This window comes from Acipenser ruthenus, unplaced genomic scaffold (genome assembly GCF_902713425.1).
Source record: "Acipenser ruthenus unplaced genomic scaffold, fAciRut3.2 maternal haplotype, whole genome shotgun sequence".
In the NCBI taxonomy this organism is placed as follows: Eukaryota; Metazoa; Chordata; class Actinopteri; order Acipenseriformes; family Acipenseridae; genus Acipenser; species Acipenser ruthenus.
Window position 1 is genome coordinate 40001 of NW_026708281.1, and position 20000 is coordinate 60000.

The following is a 20000-nucleotide window of genomic DNA, read 5'->3' on the forward strand; positions in this document are numbered from 1 at the left end:
TTTATTAATTAATTTTTTTTTTTTAAACAATACACACCATTTCATAAAGAGTTGTAGCAACACATGGGAACACACAACACAGTAAAATAAAAAGAGCCTTCTGTGCCCTTTTAAAGGGGTGTTTTGTTTTTTTTTTTAAAGGGGAATGTCTGACTCTCGCTTGTTTTTTTGTCCCCACACAGAAACTGATCATAATCATAGTGGTCCTGGTGGTCCTTGCTCTGGTCATTTTGGCCATCATCCTTGGCACAACCCTGTAGTGACCTCCTGCTTCCCTCTTCCCGAGTCCTCCAATGAGAAGCTCCCAGGGGCGGGACTTCCTGTTGCCTTACCTCCCCCTGCCCTCCTCTCCCTGGCGGTCGTCTTCCCAGGAATAAAAACCTCACTTCCTGCCACGCCCCCCTGCTGACCTCCACTGCCAGTCCCGGATTCAGCCAATGGAAGAAGCACACTCTTAAACCCCTGCCTCTCGCCAAACCTAATTTCCTGTTCCTCTGCAGCCAATAGGAGACCACAGAAATGCTCTACCTGCAGCAGTGGATCGCGCATCATTTCCTGTGGATCTCTTTTTATATTTAGCTCCCCCCCCCCCCGCCACTGCCCACCAAAACGACCTCACTTCCTTTGTGCCTTGTGGATTCAACCAATCTGAGAACCAGTTTAAAAAAATAAATAAATAAAATTGCTTCCTGTATCGGAATCCTCCCCACTTCCTGCTTCCCCCTGGATCTGAACCAATGAGAAGGCTGAGATCCCTGTGAGTCCCCGCCTTCCCTTTTCCTGCCTTGCTTTTTAAGCCAATCACAAGTTGCCATTTCTGAACACTCCGCAGTCACGTGACTTTCACAAGCCAAATATTGACCTCTTACCCTTTTTTATTACTGAGTTCATTAAGAGCTTCTGCTAACTGTCCAAGTGCCTTGTGAAAAAAAACACATTGAGTTTTGAAGTTTTCAGTCTGTGTTCATGATTAAGTTCGCCCTTAATCTCTGTGAGAATGTAATAAACTAACACAGACACCAAGAAGAAGGGATTATATTGTAGCGTCAAACTGAACAGGATTGTGGGGCTCTGTCTGTCTGTCTGTCTGTCTGTCTGTCTGTCTGCAGCTTTAATGAAACTAAACTCTTTTCAGAATGTAGTAAACTAACACAGACCCCAAGAAGAAGGGATTATATTGTAGCGTCAAACTGAACAGGATTGTGGGGCTCTGTCTGTCTGTCTGTCTGTCTGCCTGCAGCTTTAATGAAACTAAACTCTTTTCAGAATGTAGTAAACTAACACAGACACCAAGAAGAAGGGATTATATTGTAGCGTCAAACTGAACAGGATTGTGGGGCTCTGTCTGTCTGTCTGTCTGTCTGTCTGTCTGTCTGTCTGTCTGTCTGCAGCTTTAATGAAACTAAACTCTTTTCAGAATGTAGTAAACTAACACAGACCCCAAGAAGAAGGGATTATATTGTAGCGTCAAACTGAACAGGATTGTGGGGCTCTGTCTGTCTGTCTGTCTGTCTGTCTGTCTGTCTGCAGCTTTAATGAAACTAAACTCTTTTCAGAATGTAGTAAACTAACACAGACCCCAAGAAGAAGGGATTATATTGTAGCGTCAAACTGAACAGGATTGTGGGGCTCTGTCTGTCTGTCTGTCTGTCTGTCTGTCTGTCTGTCTGTCTGTCTGCAGCTTTAATGAAACTAAACTCTTTTCAGAATGTAGTAAACTAACACAGACCCCAAGAAGAAGGGATTATATTGTAGCGTCAAACTGAACAGGATTGTGGGGCTCTGTCTGTCTGTCTGTCTGTCTGTCTGTCTGTCTGCAGCTTTAATGAAACTAAACTCTTTTCAGAATGTAGTAAACTAACACAGACCCCAAGAAGAAGGGATTATATTGTAGCGTCAAACTGAACAGGATTGTGGGGCTCTGTCTGTCTGTCTGTCTGTCTGTCTGTCTGTCTGTCTGCAGCTTTAATGAAACTAAACTCTTTTCAGAATGTAGTAAACTAACACAGACACCAAGAAGAAGGGATTATATTGTAGCGTCAAACTGAACAGGATTGTGGGGCTCTGTCTGTCTGTCTGTCTGTCTGTCTGTCTGTCTGTCTGTCTGTCTGCAGCTTTAATGAAACTAAACTCTTTTCAGAATGTAGTAAACTAACACAGACACCAAGAAGAAGGGATTATATTGTAGCGTCAAACTGAACAGGATTGTGGGGCTCTGTCTGTCTGTCTGTCTGTCTGTCTGTCTCTCTGAAGGGATTATATTGTAGCCAGGACTTGGGTCAGGTCATTGTAATACACGATCGACGGGGAGAGCGGTCGACAGTTGCCAAAAGAATCCAATCGCTGTGTCTCCCGAGCGTCACATGATTACTTGACCTGTGCCATGGTGTGTTTTTTTAATTTTTTAATATGAACACTTATTTTTTCTTGATAATTTGACACAAGCACAGAGAAATAGAAATAGACAGCTTTTACACAGGCATGAATTGCAGAGCTATGACGGGGTCCTTCCTTTGAGCTTAGCAATACACACAGTTACAAAGTCGTTTTCATCTCTTTATTCTTCTCCTCCTCCTCCTCCTCTCCTCCAGTCCTCTCCTCTCCTGTCCTCTCCTCCTCCCTCTCCCCCTCCTCCTCCTCTCCTCCTCCTTCTCCTCCTCTCCTTGTGTGTTTTTTTGCTTCAGTCGTTCTGAGCGTTTCTGGCTTCTGTCGCTCCTCCAGTAAATCGAGTTCATCTGAGACTCTAGCTGTCAGACAGACTCCCGCGTTCCTCTCAAATGACCTGACCTCGTGACCTTTCAACTCCGGTCGGTTTTCTCAGGGTCTTAAGATTTTTGCCTGTTTTTTTTTTTTTTTAAATCTGTTCAGTTTCTTTTCGGTATTTGTGGGTCACGATTTTAAATTCGTGAGTGGAGAAGAAACGGAGCGTCTGGGAATCGATCAGAGTGAAGGGAGAGAGGCGGAGAGAGAGAAAAAGAGAGAGAAAATTGCCTTACGAAATTATTTAGTTTAAATATAATGTCAAAAATTAAATATAATGTCAAAAATAATGTCAATACCTGATGTAATGCCCCTCCTCTGCACTAGGGGGCAGTCTACATAAATAAATAATTTCAATGTGTTTTGGAATGATGTAAAACATGTTGGTGCTTTTAATATTTGTGGAGATGGTTGAGATTTAAAACAAAATATATATATATATATATATATGAAACTTGATCTCAAATGAATCTTTTGACGGCGTCTCATCTATTTTATATATTGTATTTGTGTTTAAATTATTTCGGATTAAAAGCTTGATCAAGTACTTTAATATTTTTATCTGTTTTTGTTATTTATTAATAATAATAAGAATTATTATTATTATTATTATTGGCTCTCTGGCTACCCTTATATGTTTCCCATAGGAACAGCACAGCAAAGTGTAATAAAGCATTGTAAAGCACAGAGAGGTCTGGTAAAGCATAGGGAAGCATTGTAAAGCACAGAGAGGTCTGGTAAAGCATAGGGAAGCATTGTAAAGCACAGAGAGGTGTGGTAAAGCATAGGGAAGCATTGTAAAGCACAGAGAGGTCTGGTAAAGCATAGGGAAGCATTGTAAAGCACAGAGAGGTCTGGTAAAGCATAGGGAAGCATTGTAAAGCACAGAGAGGTGTGGTAAAGCATAGGGATGCATTGTAAAGCACAGAGAGGTGTGGTAAAGATAGGGAAGCATTGTAAAGCACAGAGAGGTGTGGTAAAGCATAGGGAAGCATTGTAAAGCACAGAGAGGTCTGGTAAAGCATAGGGAAGCATTGTAAAGCACAGGGAAGCATTGTAAAGCACAATACAATAACTATGGCAGCGCAGCTGGAACTGAAGAGCAGCTCCTGAACTCACAGTCAACACAGACTGAGCAAAATAATAATAATAAACACTGTGTTTGAATGACTGCAGTGATAAGAAGAGCTTGCAAGGTAAGCGCATGTCATTTGAAGGTAGAAGTTTGCCCTGTCTAGCTCTCTCTCTATCTCTCTGTCTTTCTTTCTCTTTCTTGCCCACACGCTTCACCCTGCAGAAGAAAATGATGATCATGCTTTGCTGTCTCATTCTGGCCATCATACTGGCCTCCACTCTGGCCAGCTTCGTCATGTAAGAGACAGAAAACCAACGAAGCTGCAGGTAAGAGAAACCGCTTCCCTCCCACACAACCATCGCCTGAGCCCAGTCTAACTGCAGCTACAGTGTGATTCCAGTCCAGTCTAGTGATATTAAACTGCAGTTACAATGTAATTCCAGTCCAGTCTAGTGATATTAAACTGCAGTTACAATGTAATTCCAGTCCAGTCTAGTGATATTAAACTGCAGTTACAATGTAATTCCAGTCCAGTCTAGTGATATTAAACTGCAGTTACAATGTAATTCCAGTCCAGTCTAGTGATATTAAACTGCAGTTACAATGTAATTCCAGTCCAGTCTAGTGATATTAAACTGCAGTTACAATGTAATTCCAGTCCAGTCTAGTGATATTAAACTGCAGTTACAATGTAATTCCAGTCCAGTCTAGTGATATTAAACTGCAGTTACAATGTAATTCCAGTCTAGTGATATTAAACTGCAGTTACAATGTAATTCCAGTCCAGTCTAGTGATATTAAACTGCAGTTACAAGCAGGGATGGGAATGAGACTCCTGCTGCACAGCAGTGTGATCCAGTCCTGGTTTCACTGGGAGTTTAATAAGACATACCTGAGCTTGTTACCTAGACACACTGGGGGCTGATCAAGCTGGTAGTAAAACCTGGACTGGGTGACGCTGCTGTGCAATAGGGGTCTCGTTACCTGAGGGCGTTTCCGGTGATGCTCCGCTCTCCCCTCAGGCGGGCAGGCAGTGGAGACGAGGCTCCGCTCTCCCCTCAGGCAGGCAGGCAGTGGAGACGAGGCTCCGCTCTCCCCTCAGGCAGGCAGTGGAGACGAGGCTCCGCTCTCCCCTCAGGCGGGCAGTGGAGACGAGGCTCCGCTCTCCCCTCAGGCAGGCAGGCAGTGGAGACGAGGCTCCGCTCTCCCCTCAGGCAGGCAGGCAGTGGAGACGAGGCTCCGCTCTCCCCTCAGGCAGGCAGGCAGTGGAGACGAGGCTCCGCTCTCCCCTCAGGCAGGCAGGCAGTGGAGACGAGGCTCCGCTCTCCCCTCAGGCAGGCAGGCAGTGGAGACGAGGCTCCGCTCTCCCCTCAGGGAGGCAGGCAGGCAGTGGAGACGAGGCTCCGCTCTCCCCTCAGGCGGGCAGTGGAGACGAGGCTCCGCTCTCCCCTCAGGCAGGCAGTGGAGACGAGGCTCCGCTCTCCCCTCAGGCGGGCAGTGGAGACGAGGCTCCGCTCTCCCCTCAGGCGGGCAGTGGAGACGAGGCTCCGCTCTCCCCTCAGGCAGGCAGTGGAGACGAGGCTCCGCTCTCCCCTCAGGCGGGCAGTGGAGACGAGACTCCGCTCTCCCCTCAGGCAGGCAGTGGAGACGAGGCTCCGCTCTCCCCTCAGGCGGGCAGTGGAGACGAGGCTCCGCTCTCCCCTCAGGCGGGCAGTGGAGACGAGGCTCCGCTCTCCCCTCAGGCGGGCAGTGGAGACGAGGCTCCGCTCTCCCCTCAGGCGGGCAGTGGAGACGAGGCTCCGCTCTCCCCTCAGGCAGGCAGTGGAGACGAGGCTCCGCTCTCCCCTCAGGCAGGCAGTGGAGACGAGGCTCCGCTCTCCCCTCAGGCAGGCAGTGGAGACGAGGCTCCGCTCTCCCCTCAGGCAGGCAGGCAGTGGAGACTAGGCTCCGCTCTCCCCCTCAGGCAGGCAGTGGAGACGAGGCTCCGCTCTCCCCTCAGGCAGGCAGGCAGTGGAGACGAGGCTCCGCTCTCCCCTCAGGCGGGCAGGCAGTGGAGACGAGGCTCCGCTCTCCCCTCAGGCGGGCAGTGGAGACGAGGCTCCGCTCTCCCCTCAGGCAGGCAGGCAGTGGAGACGAGGCTCCGCTCTCCCCTCAGGGAGGCAGTGGAGACGAGGCTCCGCTCTCCCCTCAGGCAGGCAGTGGAGACGAGGCTCCGCTCTCCCCTCAGGCAGGCAGTGGAGACGAGGCTCCGCTCTCCCCTCAGGCAGGCAGGCAGTGGAGACGAGGCTCCGCTCTCCCCTCAGGGAGGCAGTGGAGACGAGGCTCCGCTCTCCCCTCAGGCAGGCAGTGGAGACGAGGCTCCGCTCTCCCCTCAGGCGGGCAGTGGAGACGAGGCTCCGCTCTCCCCTCAGGCGGGCAGTGGAGACGAGGCTCCGCTCTCCCCTCAGGCGGGCAGTGGAGACGAGGCTCCGCTCTCCCCTCAGGCGGGCAGTGGAGACGAGGCTCCGCTCTCCCCTCAGGCGGGCAGTGGAGACGAGGCTCCGCTCTCCCCTCAGGCGGGCAGTGGAGACGAGGCTCCGCTCTCCCCTCAGGCGGGCAGTGGAGACGAGGCTCCGCTCTCCCCTCAGGCAGGCAGGCAGGCAGTGGAGACGAGGCTCCGCTCTCCCCTCAGGCAGGCAGGCAGTGGAGACGAGGCTCCGCTCTCCCCTCAGGCAGGCAGGCAGGCAGTGGAGACGAGGCTCCGCTCTCCCCTCAGGCAGGCAGGCAGTGGAGACGAGGCTCCGCTCTCCCCTCAGGCAGGCAGGCAGTGGAGACGAGGCTCCGCTCTCCCCTCAGGCAGGCAGGCAGTGGAGACGAGGCTCCGCTCTCCCCTCAGGCAGGCAGGCAGTGGAGACGAGGCTCCGCTCTCCCCTCAGGCAGGCAGGCAGTGGAGACGAGGCTCCGCTCTCCCCTCAGGCAGGCAGGCAGTGGAGACGAGGCTCCGCTCTCCCCTCAGGGAGGCAGGCAGGCAGTGGAGACGAGGCTCCGCTCTCCCCTCAGGCGGGCAGTGGAGACGAGGCTCCGCTCTCCCCTCAGGCAGGCAGTGGAGACGAGGCTCCGCTCTCCCCTCAGGCGGGCAGTGGAGACGAGACTCCGCTCTCCCCTCAGGCAGGCAGTGGAGACGAGGCTCCGCTCTCCCCTCAGGCGGGCAGTGGAGACGAGGCTCCGCTCTCCCCTCAGGCGGGCAGTGGAGACGAGGCTCCGCTCTCCCCTCAGGCGGGCAGTGGAGACGAGGCTCCGCTCTCCCCTCAGGCGGGCAGTGGAGACGAGGCTCCGCTCTCCCCTCAGGCAGGCAGTGGAGACGAGGCTCCGCTCTCCCCTCAGGCAGGCAGTGGAGACGAGGCTCCGCTCTCCCCTCAGGCAGGCAGGCAGTGGAGACTAGGCTCCGCTCTCCCCCTCAGGCAGGCAGTGGAGACGAGGCTCCGCTCTCCCCTCAGGCAGGCAGGCAGTGGAGACGAGGCTCCGCTCTCCCCTCAGGCGGGCAGGCAGTGGAGACGAGGCTCCGCTCTCCCCTCAGGCGGGCAGTGGAGACGAGGCTCCGCTCTCCCCTCAGGCAGGCAGGCAGTGGAGACGAGGCTCCGCTCTCCCCTCAGGGAGGCAGTGGAGACGAGGCTCCGCTCTCCCCTCAGGCAGGCAGTGGAGACGAGGCTCCGCTCTCCCCTCAGGCAGGCAGTGGAGACGAGGCTCCGCTCTCCCCTCAGGCAGGCAGGCAGTGGAGACGAGGCTCCGCTCTCCCCTCAGGGAGGCAGTGGAGACGAGGCTCCGCTCTCCCCTCAGGCAGGCAGTGGAGACGAGGCTCCGCTCTCCCCTCAGGCGGGCAGTGGAGACGAGGCTCCGCTCTCCCCTCAGGCGGGCAGTGGAGACGAGGCTCCGCTCTCCCCTCAGGCGGGCAGTGGAGACGAGGCTCCGCTCTCCCCTCAGGCGGGCAGTGGAGACGAGGCTCCGCTCTCCCCTCAGGCGGGCAGTGGAGACGAGGCTCCGCTCTCCCCTCAGGCGGGCAGTGGAGACGAGGCTCCGCTCTCCCCTCAGGCAGGCAGGCAGGCAGTGGAGACGAGGCTCCGCTCTCCCCTCAGGCAGGCAGGCAGTGGAGACGAGGCTCCGCTCTCCCCTCAGGCAGGCAGGCAGGCAGTGGAGACGAGGCTCCGCTCTCCCCTCAGGCAGGCAGTGGAGACGAGGCTCCGCTCTCCCCTCAGGCAGGCAGGCAGTGGAGACGAGGCTCCGCTCTCCCCTCAGGCGGGCAGTGGAGACGAGGCTGGTTGAAAAGCTTCTTGAGTTCGGGTCTCGTCACTCATTCCAGTTTGTTTTCTCTTGTCTTGCAGATCCGACCTTGAAGCTCTTCAGTGAGAGGGGGGGGGGGGGGGGGGGGGCAACAAAGTAGCTGTGAATACGAGCTTCAGTGTGTGTGTTTAGGGTTTATTAGAAATGTCTGTGTGCCTCCATTTGTGTGTGTGTGTGTGTCTCTCTGTCTGTCTGCGTGCCCCTGTGTGTGTGTGTGTGTGTGTGTGTGTGTTTGTCTGCACGCCCCTATCTGTGTGTGTGTGTGTCTGCATGCCCCTATCTGTGTGTGTGTGTGTGTTTGCATGCCCCTATCTGTGTGTGTGTGCCTCCATTTGTGTGTGTGTGTGTGTCTCACAATGCACTTTCAATGACATGTTTCCTTCCTTCTATTCCTTAGAATAGAAATCTCCACTGTGTGAGAGTCAATGTGCAGCGTGTGTGAGCGAGGGGATGTATTTCTATAGAGTTTAGAGTCTATCTCCACTGTGTGAGAGTCAATGTGCAGCGTGTGTGAGCGAGGGGATATATTTCTATAGAGTTTAGAGTCTATCTCCACTGTGTGAGAGTCAATGTGCAGCGTGTGTGAGCGAGGGGATGTATTTCTATAGAGTTTAGAGTCTATCTCCACTGTGTGAGAGTCAATGCAAATAACTCAAACACTATAAACCAATGTCTGTGTTTCTGTGTGTGTGTTTGTCCATGTTGTGTCTGTCTGTCTGTCTTCCAGATCTCTTCTGGGAGCGGGGTGACTGAATCTGATACCTGTTTTTATTTATTTCAGAGTGTAGTCTCCCCAGTACGGTTATTAATATGATTAGATATTCATTTTTCTTTTGTTGTGATTTGTATTTTTGCGTGTGTAATGTATTTGTTGATTTGATTTCTTTATGATTTATCGTTGAGATGTTTTAGGGGTTTTCAGTATAGGTTGTAGCGCTGTAGCCGCTTTGGCACCACCTGGTGTTGACAGCGGCGTACTGCAGCGCTGCATTTTAAATTATTGTTTTGTTTTAGTTTGTTTGGGGGGGGGGAGGGGCAGCTGTTCCGAGATCCGTCTGAATCTTCATACTTATCAATAATTAGATCTCGGTGTCTCCTGTCAGGGCAGCAGTGTGGAGTAGTGGTCAGGGCTCTGGATTCTTGACCGGAGGGTCGTGGGTTCAATCCCAGGTGGGGGACACTGCTGCTGTACCCTTGAGCAAGGTACTTTACCTAGATTGCTCCAGTAAAAACCCAACTGTATAAATGGGGAATTGTATGGAAAAATAATGTGATATCTTGTAACAATTGTAAGTCGCCCTGGATAAGGGCGTCTGCTAAGAAATAAATAATAATAATATTTCTTCTTTTCGATTTCTGTATTCATGTATGTGTAAAGTCAGTCTGTTTCGTGATCATAATAATAATTACAAGAAAACAAATTGCAGAATTATTTGAAAATGAATAATAAAGATTATAACCAGATACTGTATAAAGAAACCGCGTCTATTTGTGTGTCTCAGTGTGTGTGTGTTTCTGTCACTGTCAACGAATATATTTAATGTTAATAAAGCTAATAAGAGGCGAGAGAATGGATTTTAAAGATGGTCAGCGCTCCTTTAAAGGGAGGGGCCGGTGATCATGTTAATAAAGCTAATAAGAGGAGAGAGAATGGATTTTAAAGATGGTCAGCGCTCCTCTAAAGGGAGGGGCCAGTGATCATGTTAATAAAGCTAATAAGAGATGAGAGAATGGATTTTAAAGATGGTCAGCGCTCCTTTAAAGGGAGGGGCCGGTGATCATGTTAATAGAGCTAATAAGAGGTGAGAGAATGGATTTTAAAGATGGTCAGCGCTCCTTTAAAGGGAGGGGCCAGTGATCATGTTAATAAAGCTAATAAGAGATGAGAGAATGGATTTTAAAGATGGTCAGCGCTCCTTTAAAGGGAGGGGCCGGTGATCATGTTAATAAAGCTAATAAGAGGTGAGAGAATGGATTTTAAAGATGGTCAGGGATCCTTTAAAGGGAGGGGCCGGTGATCATGTTAATAAAGCTAATAAGAGGTGAGAGAATGGATTTTAAAGATGGTCAGCGCTCCTTTAAAGGGATGGGCCGGTGATCATGTTAATAAAGCTAATAAGAGGTGAGAGAATGGATTTTAAAGATGGTCAGCGCTCCTTTAAAGGGAGGAGGGACCGGTGACAGTGTTGCCAGTGTTAATAAGAGGTGATCCTGTCCGTGTTTATCAGTAAACATCGCGGCTGGTTCCAATAAACCGGTTTTAGTTTAGTTCGTGCTGTGAGGTGTTTGTTTTTTTCCGCTCCGAGACTCCCTTCCACGCGGGAGAAACCCGACTCAGCTCGTTTCCGTCAAGGCTCAAAATAATAATAATAATAATAATAATAAGTCGTATGTATGGTGTCTCTATAAAAGCTGTCTGTCTGTCTGTCTGTCTGCAGCTTTAATGAAACTAAACTCTTTTCAGAATGTAGTAAACTAACACAGACCCCAAGAAGAAGGGATTATATTGTAGCGTCAAACTGAACAGGATTGTGGGGCTCTGTCTGTCTGTCTGTCTGTCTGTCTGTCTGTCTGTCTGCAGCTTTAATGAAACTAAACTCTTTTCAGAATGTAGTAAACTAACACAGACCCCAAGAAGAAGGGATTATATTGTAGCGTCAAACTGAACAGGATTGTGGGGCTCTGTCTGTCTGTCTGCAGCTTTAATGAAACTAAACTCTTTTCAGAATGTAGTAAACTAACACAGACCCCAAGAAGAAGGGATTATATTGTAGCGTCAAACTGAACAGGATTGTGGGGCTCTGTCTGTCTGTCTGTCTGTCTGTCTGTCTGTCTGTCTGTCTGTCTGTCTGCAGCTTTAATGAAACTAAACTCTTTTCAGAATGTAGTAAACTAACACAGACCCCAAGAAGAAGGGATTATATTGTAGCGTCAAACTGAACAGGATTGTGGGGCTCTGTCTGTCTGTCTGTCTGTCTGTCTGTCTGTCTGTCTGCAGCTTTAATGAAACTAAACTCTTTTCAGAATGTAGTAAACTAACACAGACACCAAGAAGAAGGGATTATATTGTAGCGTCAAACTGAACAGGATTGTGGGGCTCTGTCTGTCTGTCTGTCTGTCTGTCTGTCTGCAGCTTTAATGAAACTAAACTCTTTTCAGAATGTAGTAAACTAACACAGACCCCAAGAAGAAGGGATTATATTGTAGCGTCAAACTGAACAGGATTGTGGGGCTCTGTCTGTCTGTCTGTCTGTCTGTCTGTCTGCAGCTTTAATGAAACTAAACTCTTTTCAGAATGTAGTAAACTAACACAGACCCCAAGAAGAAGGGATTATATTGTAGCGTCAAACTGAACAGGATTGTGGGGCTCTGTCTGTCTGTCTGTCTGTCTGTCTGTCTGTCTGCAGCTTTAATGAAACTAAACTCTTTTCAGAATGTAGTAAACTAACACAGACACCAAGAAGAAGGGATTATATTGTAGCGTCAAACTGAACAGGATTGTGGGGCTCTGTCTGTCTGTCTGTCTGTCTGTCTGTCTGCAGCTTTAATGAAACTAAACTCTTTTCAGAATGTAGTAAACTAACACAGACCCCAAGAAGAAGGGATTATATTGTAGCGTCAAACTGAACAGGATTGTGGGGCTCTGTCTGTCTGTCTGTCTGTCTGTCTGTCTGCAGCTTTAATGAAACTAAACTCTTTTCAGAATGTAGTAAACTAACACAGACCCCAAGAAGGGATTATATTGTCGCGTCTTTCATAAAATTCAAGCGAGGGAGGGGCTAAACTAACGGGACCGTCAACGCTGTTTCAGTCAAAAAAAAAAAAGTATTTCCACCCAACCCTCTGACTCACTCCCTCTCTCTCTCTCTCCTCTCTCTCTCTCTCACTCTCTCACTCTCTCTCTCCTCTCCCTCTCTCTCTCCCTCTCTCTCTCCCCCCTCTCTCTCTCTCTCTCTCTCTCTCTCTCTCTCTCTCTCTCTCTCTCCTCTCCTCTCTCTCCTCTCCTCTCTCTCTCCCTCCCTCTCTCTCTCTCTCTCTCTCTCTCCTCTCCCTCTCTCTCTCTCTCCCTCTCTCTCTCCCCCCCCCTCTCTCTCTCTCTCTCTCTCCTCTCCTCTCTCTCCTCTCCCTCTCTCTCTCTCTCCCTCTCTCTCTCCCCCCCCTCTCTCTCTCTCTCTCTCTCTCTCTCTCCTCTCCTCTCTCTCCTCTCCTCTCCTCTCTCTCTCCTCTCTCTCTCTCTCTCTCTCTCTCTCTCTCCTCTCCCTCTCTCTCTCTCTCCCTCTCTCTCTCCCCCCCTCTCTCTCTCTCTCTCTCTCTCTCTCTCCTCTCCTCTCTCTCCTCTCCTCTCTCTCTCCCTCTCTCTCTCTCTCTCTCTCTCTCTCTCTCTCTCTCTCTCCCCCACTCCCTCTTTCCCTCTCTGCCTATCCCAGTTTTACTGACGTCACGCATTTTTTAATTTCGTTTCGCCCAGAGGGATTTTTCTGGTGATTATAACCTTTTAACTCCGTAAGAGACGCCGAGTCCTTCAAACAGACTGAGCTGAACTCTAACTGGATCTGATACCGAAGAGAATACGAGGCTCGGACGGGAAATATAAACTATATAAGTTTAGCGGTACTGTAGCTCTGAATGGAGATTGCGGACTTTATCGATAACCCGAATTTAAAAAACAAAAACAAAACAACACAAAACAAAATATTAAAAAAAAGCTTCAACGTGTTTTTTTGCTTGTCTTTTAAAGAAAACGGACCGAACACATATCTTTTATTTTTTTATCTTCTAGATATCTTTCCCAATAGAAAAAAAGGACTCGCTTTTGTTATTTTTTTTTTACGGGTAAATCCTTTTTTTTTGCAGTAAGACTGACTATTTTAAAACGCTCTTTTAATTTGTGCATTTAAATGAGATTTTTTTACAGTAGTATTTTTTAAAATGATTTAAAATCGATTCAACGACTCATTTCAGTTATTTATATATTTTTTCCCAACTTTTTTTTTACTGCGGCAACTGCTTTAGTTCTGAATTGTAAAAGATTCGACTTTTAAAAAAAATATTGAAATCAACTCAATTTACAAGATAAACGAGTGTTTATTATTATTATTATTATTATTATTATTATTAGACTAGTTCAATCAGTACGGCCATTAAAATACATCTTTTAAAAGCTATAGATACGCGTTTTAATCGTTCATACAATAACTAGCTTCACAGGTTTATTGATTTCTTTATTTATTTATTTATTGATTTTAAATTCGTGGCTCTCTCCGTTACCCCGGCAACGCAGCCGTTGATAAATCTGTCGCTCTCGAGCTCAATGGAGAGGTCGCCCCGGCGCGTGAGTGTGCAGCAGACCGGCCACGCGGGGCCCCAGCACGCGAGCGCGGCGGGCTCCGTCAAAACCGTCATCGTGGGAGACGGAGGCTGCGGGAAAACATCGCTGCTGATGGTGTTTGTGAAGGGAGACTTCCCCGAGGTGAGTGTGTGTGTGTGTGAGGGGAAATATACAGACACTGTGTCTGTGTGTGTGTGTGTGTGTGTGTGAGGGGAAATATACAGACACTGTGTCTGTGTGTGTGTGTGTGAGGGGAAATATACAGACACTGTGTCTGTGTGTGTGTGTGTGTGAGGGGAAATATACAGACACTGTGTGTGTGTGTGTGTGTGTGTGTGAGGGGAAATATACAGACACTGTGTGTGTGTGTGTGTGAGTGTGTGTGAGGGGAAATATACAGACACTGTGTCTGTGTGTGTGTGTGTGTGAGGGGAAATATACAGACACTGTGTCTGTGTGTGTGTGTGTGTGTGAGGGGAAATATACAGACACTGTGTCTGTGTGTGTGTGTGTGTGTGTGAGGGGAAATATACAGACACTGAAAACATCGCTGCTGATGGTGTTTGTGAAGGGAGACTTCCCCGAGGTGAGTGTGTGTGTGTGAGGGGAAATATACAGACACTGTGTCTGTGTGTGTGTGTGTGTGTGTGTGTGTGTGTGTGTGTGAGGGGAAATATACAGACACTGAAAACATCGCTGCTGATGGTGTTTGTGAAGGGAGACTTCCCCGAGGTGAGTGTGTGTGTGTGAGGGGAAATATACAGACACTGTGTCTGTGTGTGTGTGTGTGTGTGTGTGAGGGGAAATATACAGACACTGTGTGTGTGTGTGTGTGTGAGGGGAAATATACAGACACTGTGTGTGTGTGTGTGTGTGTGTGAGGGGAAATATACAGACACTGTGTGTGTGTGTGTGTGTGAGGGGAAATATACAGACACTGTGTGTGTGTGTGTGTGTGTGTGAGGGGAAATATACAGACACTGTGTCTGTGTGTGTGTGTGTGTGTGTGTGTGTGTGTGTGTGTGAGGGGAAATATACAGACACTGTGTGTGTGTGTGTGTGTGTGAGGGGAAATATACAGACACTGTGTCTGTGTGTGTGTGTGTGTGTGTGTGTGAGGGGAAATATACAGACACTGTGTCTGTGTGTGTGTGTGTGTGTGTGAGGGGAAATATACAGACACTGTGTCTGTGTGTGTGTGTGTGTGTGTGTGTGTGTGTGTGAGGGGAAATATACAGACACTGAAAACATCGCTGCTGATGGTGTTTGTGAAGGGAGACTTCCCCGAGGTGAGTGTGTGTGTGTGAGGGGAAATATACAGACACTGTGTCTGTGTGTGTGTGTGTGTGTGTGTGTGTGAGGGGAAATATACAGACACTGTGTCTGTGTGTGTGTGTGTGTGTGTGAGGGGAAATATACAGACACTGAAAACATCGCTGCTGATGGTGTTTGTGAAGGGAGACTTCCCCGAGGTGAGTGTGTGTGTGTGAGGGGAAATATACAGACACTGTGTCTGTGTGTGTGTGTGTGTGTGTGTGTGTGTGTGTGTGTGAGGGGAAATATACAGACACTGAAAACATCGCTGCTGATGGTGTTTGTGAAGGGAGACTTCCCCGAGGTGAGTGTGTGTGTGTGAGGGGAAATATACAGACACTGTGTCTGTGTGTGTGTGTGTGTGTGTGTGAGGGGAAATATACAGACACTGTGTGTGTGTGTGTGTGTGAGGGGAAATATACAGACACTGTGTGTGTGTGTGTGTGTGTGTGAGGGGAAATATACAGACACTGTGTGTGTGTGTGTGTGTGAGGGGAAATATACAGACACTGTGTGTGTGTGTGTGTGTGTGTGAGGGGAAATATACAGACACTGTGTCTGTGTGTGTGTGTGTGTGTGTGTGTGTGTGTGTGTGTGAGGGGAAATATACAGACACTGTGTGTGTGTGTGTGTGTGTGAGGGGAAATATACAGACACTGTGTCTGTGTGTGTGTGTGTGTGTGTGTGTGAGGGGAAATATACAGACACTGTGTCTGTGTGTGTGTGTGTGTGTGTGAGGGGAAATATACAGACACTGTGTCTGTGTGTGTGTGTGTGTGTGTGTGTGTGTGTGTGAGGGGAAATATACAGACACTGAAAACATCGCTGCTGATGGTGTTTGTGAAGGGAGACTTCCCCGAGGTGAGTGTGTGTGTGTGAGGGGAAATATACAGACACTGTGTCTGTGTGTGTGTGTGTGTGTGTGTGTGTGAGGGGAAATATACAGACACTGTGTGTGTGTGTGTGTGTGTGTGTGTGAGGGGAAATATACAGACACTGTGTGTGTGTGTGTGTGTGTGTGTGTGAGGGGAAATATACAGACACTGTGTCTGTGTATGTGTGTGTGTGTGTGTGTGTGTGTGAGGGGAAATATACAGACACTGTGTCTGTGTGTGTGTGTGTGTGTGTGTGTGTGTGTGAGGGGAAATATACAGACACTGTGTCTGTGTGTGTGTGTGTGTGTGTGTGTGTGTGTGAGGGGAAATATACAGACACTGTGTCTGTGTGTGTGTGTGTGTGTGTGAGGGGAAATATACAGACACTGTCTCTGTGTGTGTGTGTGAGGGGAAATATACAGACACTGTGTGTGTGTGTGTGTGTGAGGGGAAATATACAGACACTGTGTGTGTGTGTCTGTGTGTGTGTGTGTGTGAGGGGAAATATACAGACACTGTGTGTGTGTGTGTGTGTGTGTGTGTGAGGGGAAATATACAGACACTGTGTGTGTGTGTGTGTGTGTGTGAGGGGAAATATACAGACACTGTGTCTGTGTGTGTGTGTGTGTGTGTGTGTGAGGGGAAATATACAGACACTGAAAACATCGCTGCTGATGGTGTTTGTGAAGGGAGACTTCCCCGAGGTGAGTGTGTGTGTGTGTGAGGGGAAATATACAGACACTGTGTCTGTGTGTGTGTGTGTGTGTGTGTGAGGGGAAATATACAGACACTGAAAACATCGCTGCTGATGGTGTTTGTGAAGGGAGACTTCCCCGAGGTGAGTGTGTGTGTGTGTGAGGGGAAATATACAGACACTGTGTCTGTGTGTGTGTGTGTGTGTGTGTGTGTGTGAGGGGAAATATACAGACACTGTCTCTGTGTGTGTGTGTGTGAGGGGAAATATACAGACACTGTGTGTGTGTGTGTGTGAGGGGAAATATACAGACACTGTGTGTGTGTGTGTGTGTGTGTGTGTGTGTGTGTGAGGGGAAATATACAGACACTGTGTCTGTGTGTGTGTGTGTGTGTGTGTGTGTGTGTGTGAGGGGAAATATACAGACACTGTGTGTGTGTGTGTGTGTGTGTGTGTGTGTGTGTGTGTGAGGGGAAATATACAGACACTGTGTCTGTGTGTGTGTGTGTGTGTGTGTGTGTGTGTGTGAGGGGAAATATACAGACACTGAAAACATCGCTGCTGATGGTGTTTGTGAAGGGAGACTTCCCCGAGGTGAGTGTGTGTGTGTGTGAGGGGAAATATACAGACACTGTGTCTGTGTGTGTGTGTGTGTGTGTGTGTGTGTGTGTGTGTGAGGGGAAATATACAGACACTGAAAACATCGCTGCTGATGGTGTTTGTGAAGGGAGACTTCCCCGAGGTGAGTGTGTGTGTGTGAGGGGAAATATACAGACACTGTGTGTGTGTGTGTGTGTGAGGGGAAATATACAGACACTGTGTGTGTGTGTGTGTGTGTGTGTGTGTGTGTGTGAGGGGAAATATACAGACACTGAAAACATCGCTGCTGATGGTGTTTGTGAAGGGAGACTTCCCCGAGGTGAGTGTGTGTGTGTGTGAGGGGAAATATACAGACACTGTGTCTGTGTGTGTGTGTGTGTGTGTGTGTGTGTGTGTGAGGGGAAATATACAGACACTGTCTCTGTGTGTGTGTGTGTGAGGGGAAATATACAGACACTGTGTCTGTGTGTGTGTGTGTGTGTGTGTGTGTGTGTGTGAGGGGAAATATACAGACACTGAAAACATCGCTGCTGATGGTGTTTGTGAAGGGAGACTTCCCCGAGGTGAGTGTGTGTGTGTGTGAGGGGAAATATACAGACACTGTGTGTGTGTGTGTGTGTGAGGGGAAATATACAGACACTGTGTGTGTGTGTGTGTGTGTGTGTGTGAGGGGAAATATACAGACACTGTGTGTGTGTGTGTGTGTGTGTGTGTGTGTGTGTGAGGGGAAATATACAGACACTGTGTGTGTGTGTGTGTGTGTGTGTGTGGAAATATACAGACACTGTGTGTGTGTGTGTGTGTGTGTGTGTGTGTGTGTGAGGGGAAATATACAGACACTGTGTGTGTGTGTGTGTGTGTGTGTGTGAGGGGAAATATACAGACACTGTGTGTGTGTGTGTGTGTGTGTGTGAGGGGAAATATACAGACACTGTGTGTGTGTGTGTGTGTGTGTGTGAGGGGAAATATACAGACACTGTGTGTGTGTCTGTGTGTGTGTGTGTGTGTGAGGGGAAATATACAGACACTGTGTCTGTGTGTGTGTGTGTGTGTGTGTGTGTGAGGGGAAATATACAGACACTGTGTCTGTGTGTGTGTGTGTGTGTGTGTGTGTGAGGGGAAATATACAGACACTGTCTGTGTGTGTGTGTGTGTGTGTGTGTGTGTGTGTGAGGGGAAATATACAGACACTGTGTGTGTGTGTGTGTGTGTGTGTGTGTGTGTGAGGGGAAATATACAGACACTGTGTGTGTGTGTGTGTGTGTGTGTGTGTGTGAGGGGAAATATACAGACACTGTGTGTGTGTGTGTGTGTGTGTGTGTGTGTGTGAGGGGAAATATACAGACACTGTCTGTGTGTGTGTGTGTGTGTGTGTGAGGGGAAATATACAGACACTGTGTGTGTGTGGGTGTGTGTGTGTGTGTGTGTGTGAGGGGAAATATACAGACACTGTGTCTGTGTGTGTGTGTGTGTGTGTGTGTGAGGGGAAATATACAGACACTGTCTGTGTGTGTGTGTGTGTGTGTGTGTGAGGGGAAATATACAGACACTGTCTGTGTGTGTGTGTGTGTGTGTGTGTGTGTGAGGGGAAATATACAGACACTGTCTGTGTGTGTGTGTGTGTGTGTGTGAGGGGAAATATACAGACACTGTGTGTGTGTGTGTGTGTGTGTGTGAGGGGAAATATACAGACACTGTGTGTGTGTGTGTGTGTGTGTGTGTGTGTGTGAGGGGAAATATACAGACACTGTGTGTGTGTGTGTGTGTGTGTGTGTGTGTGTGTGAGGGGAAATATACAGACACTGTGTCTGTGTGTGTGTGTGTGTGTGTGTGTGTGAGGGGAAATATACAGACACTGTCTGTGTGTGTGTGTGTGTGTGTGTGTGTGTGTGTGTGTGTGTGTGTGTGAGGGGAAATATACAGACACTGTGTGTGTGTGTGTGTGTGTGTGTGTGTGTGTGAGGGGAAATATACAGACACTGTGTCTGTGTGTGTGTGTGTGTGTGTGAGGGGGAATATACAGACACTGTCTGTGTGTGTGTGTGTGTGTGGAAATATACAGACACTGTGTCTGTGTGTGTGTGTGTGTGTGTGTGTGAGGGGAAATATACAGACACTGTGTGTGTGTGTGTGTGTGTGTGTGTGTGTGTGAGGGGAAATATACAGACACTGTGTCTGTGTGTGTGTGTGTGTGAGGGGAAATATACAGACACTGTGTGTGTGTGTGTGTGAAGGGAAATATACAGACACTGTGTCTGTGTGTGTGTGTGTGTGTGTGTGTGTGTGTGTGAGGGGAAATATACAGACACTGTGTGTGTGTGTGTGTGTGTGTGTGTGTGAGGGGAAATATACAGACACTGTGTCTGTGTGTGTGTGTGTGTGTGTGTGTGTGAGGGGAAATATACAGACACTGTCTGTGTGTGTGTGTGTGTGTGTGTGTGTGTGTGTGTGTGTGTGTGAGGGGAAATATACAGACACTGTGTGTGTGTGTGTGTGTGTGTGTGTGTGTGTGAGGGGAAATATACAGACACTGTGTCTGTGTGTGTGTGTGTGTGTGTGAGGGGGAATATACAGACACTGTCTGTGTGTGTGTGTGTGTGTGGAAATATACAGACACTGTGTCTGTGTGTGTGTGTGTGTGTGAGGGGAAATATACAGACACTGTGTGTGTGTGTGTGTGTGTGTGTGTGTGTGTGTGAGGGGAAATATACAGACACTGTGTGTGTGTGTGTGTGTGTGTGAGGGGAAATATACAGACACTGTGTGTGTGTGTGTGTGTGTGTGTGAGGGGAAATATACAGACACTGTGTCTGTGTGTGTGTGTGTGTGTGTGAGGGGAAATATACAGACACTGTGTGTGTGTGTGTGTGTGTGTGTGTGTGAGGGGAAATATACAGACACTGTGTGTGTGTGTGTGTGTGTGTGTGTGTGTGAGGGGAAATATACAGACACTGTGTGTGTGTGTGTGTGTGTGTGTGTGTGAGGGGAAATATACAGACACTGTGTCTGTGTGTGTGTGTGTGTGTGTGTGTGTGT

General features: G+C 48.6%; 2 protein-coding genes across 8 annotated transcripts in view; both read left to right on the plus strand.

Moving 5' to 3' along the window:
- Window positions 1-8234, plus strand: part of LOC117970889 (syntaxin-3-like) — a 33224-nt gene extending 24990 nt beyond the window's left edge. For 4 of the 6 annotated variants that reach the window (XM_059020587.1, XM_059020583.1, XM_059020585.1 and 1 more), the window contains one exon: window positions 183-3313. In XM_059020587.1, the coding sequence (XP_058876570.1) occupies window positions 183-189 (7 nt within the window). In that variant the 3' untranslated portion in view covers window positions 190-3313. Of the gene's footprint in view, window positions 1-182; window positions 3314-4057; window positions 4162-8193 lie in introns of those variants that run through there. The other 2 variants (XM_059020588.1, XM_059020584.1) reach the window with 1 other exon arrangement.
- A 4269-nt stretch (window positions 8235-12503) lies between these two features.
- LOC117969722 (rho-related GTP-binding protein RhoF-like) overlaps window positions 12504-20000 on the plus strand; it is a 16973-nt gene continuing 9476 nt past the window's right edge. Inside the window, exon 1 of one of the 2 annotated variants that reach the window (XM_059020589.1) lies at window positions 12504-13622. In XM_059020589.1, the coding sequence (XP_058876572.1) occupies window positions 13464-13622 (159 nt within the window). In that variant the 5' untranslated portion in view covers window positions 12504-13463. Of the gene's footprint in view, window positions 13623-17462; window positions 17528-20000 lie in introns of those variants that run through there. The other variant, XM_059020590.1, reaches the window with a different exon arrangement.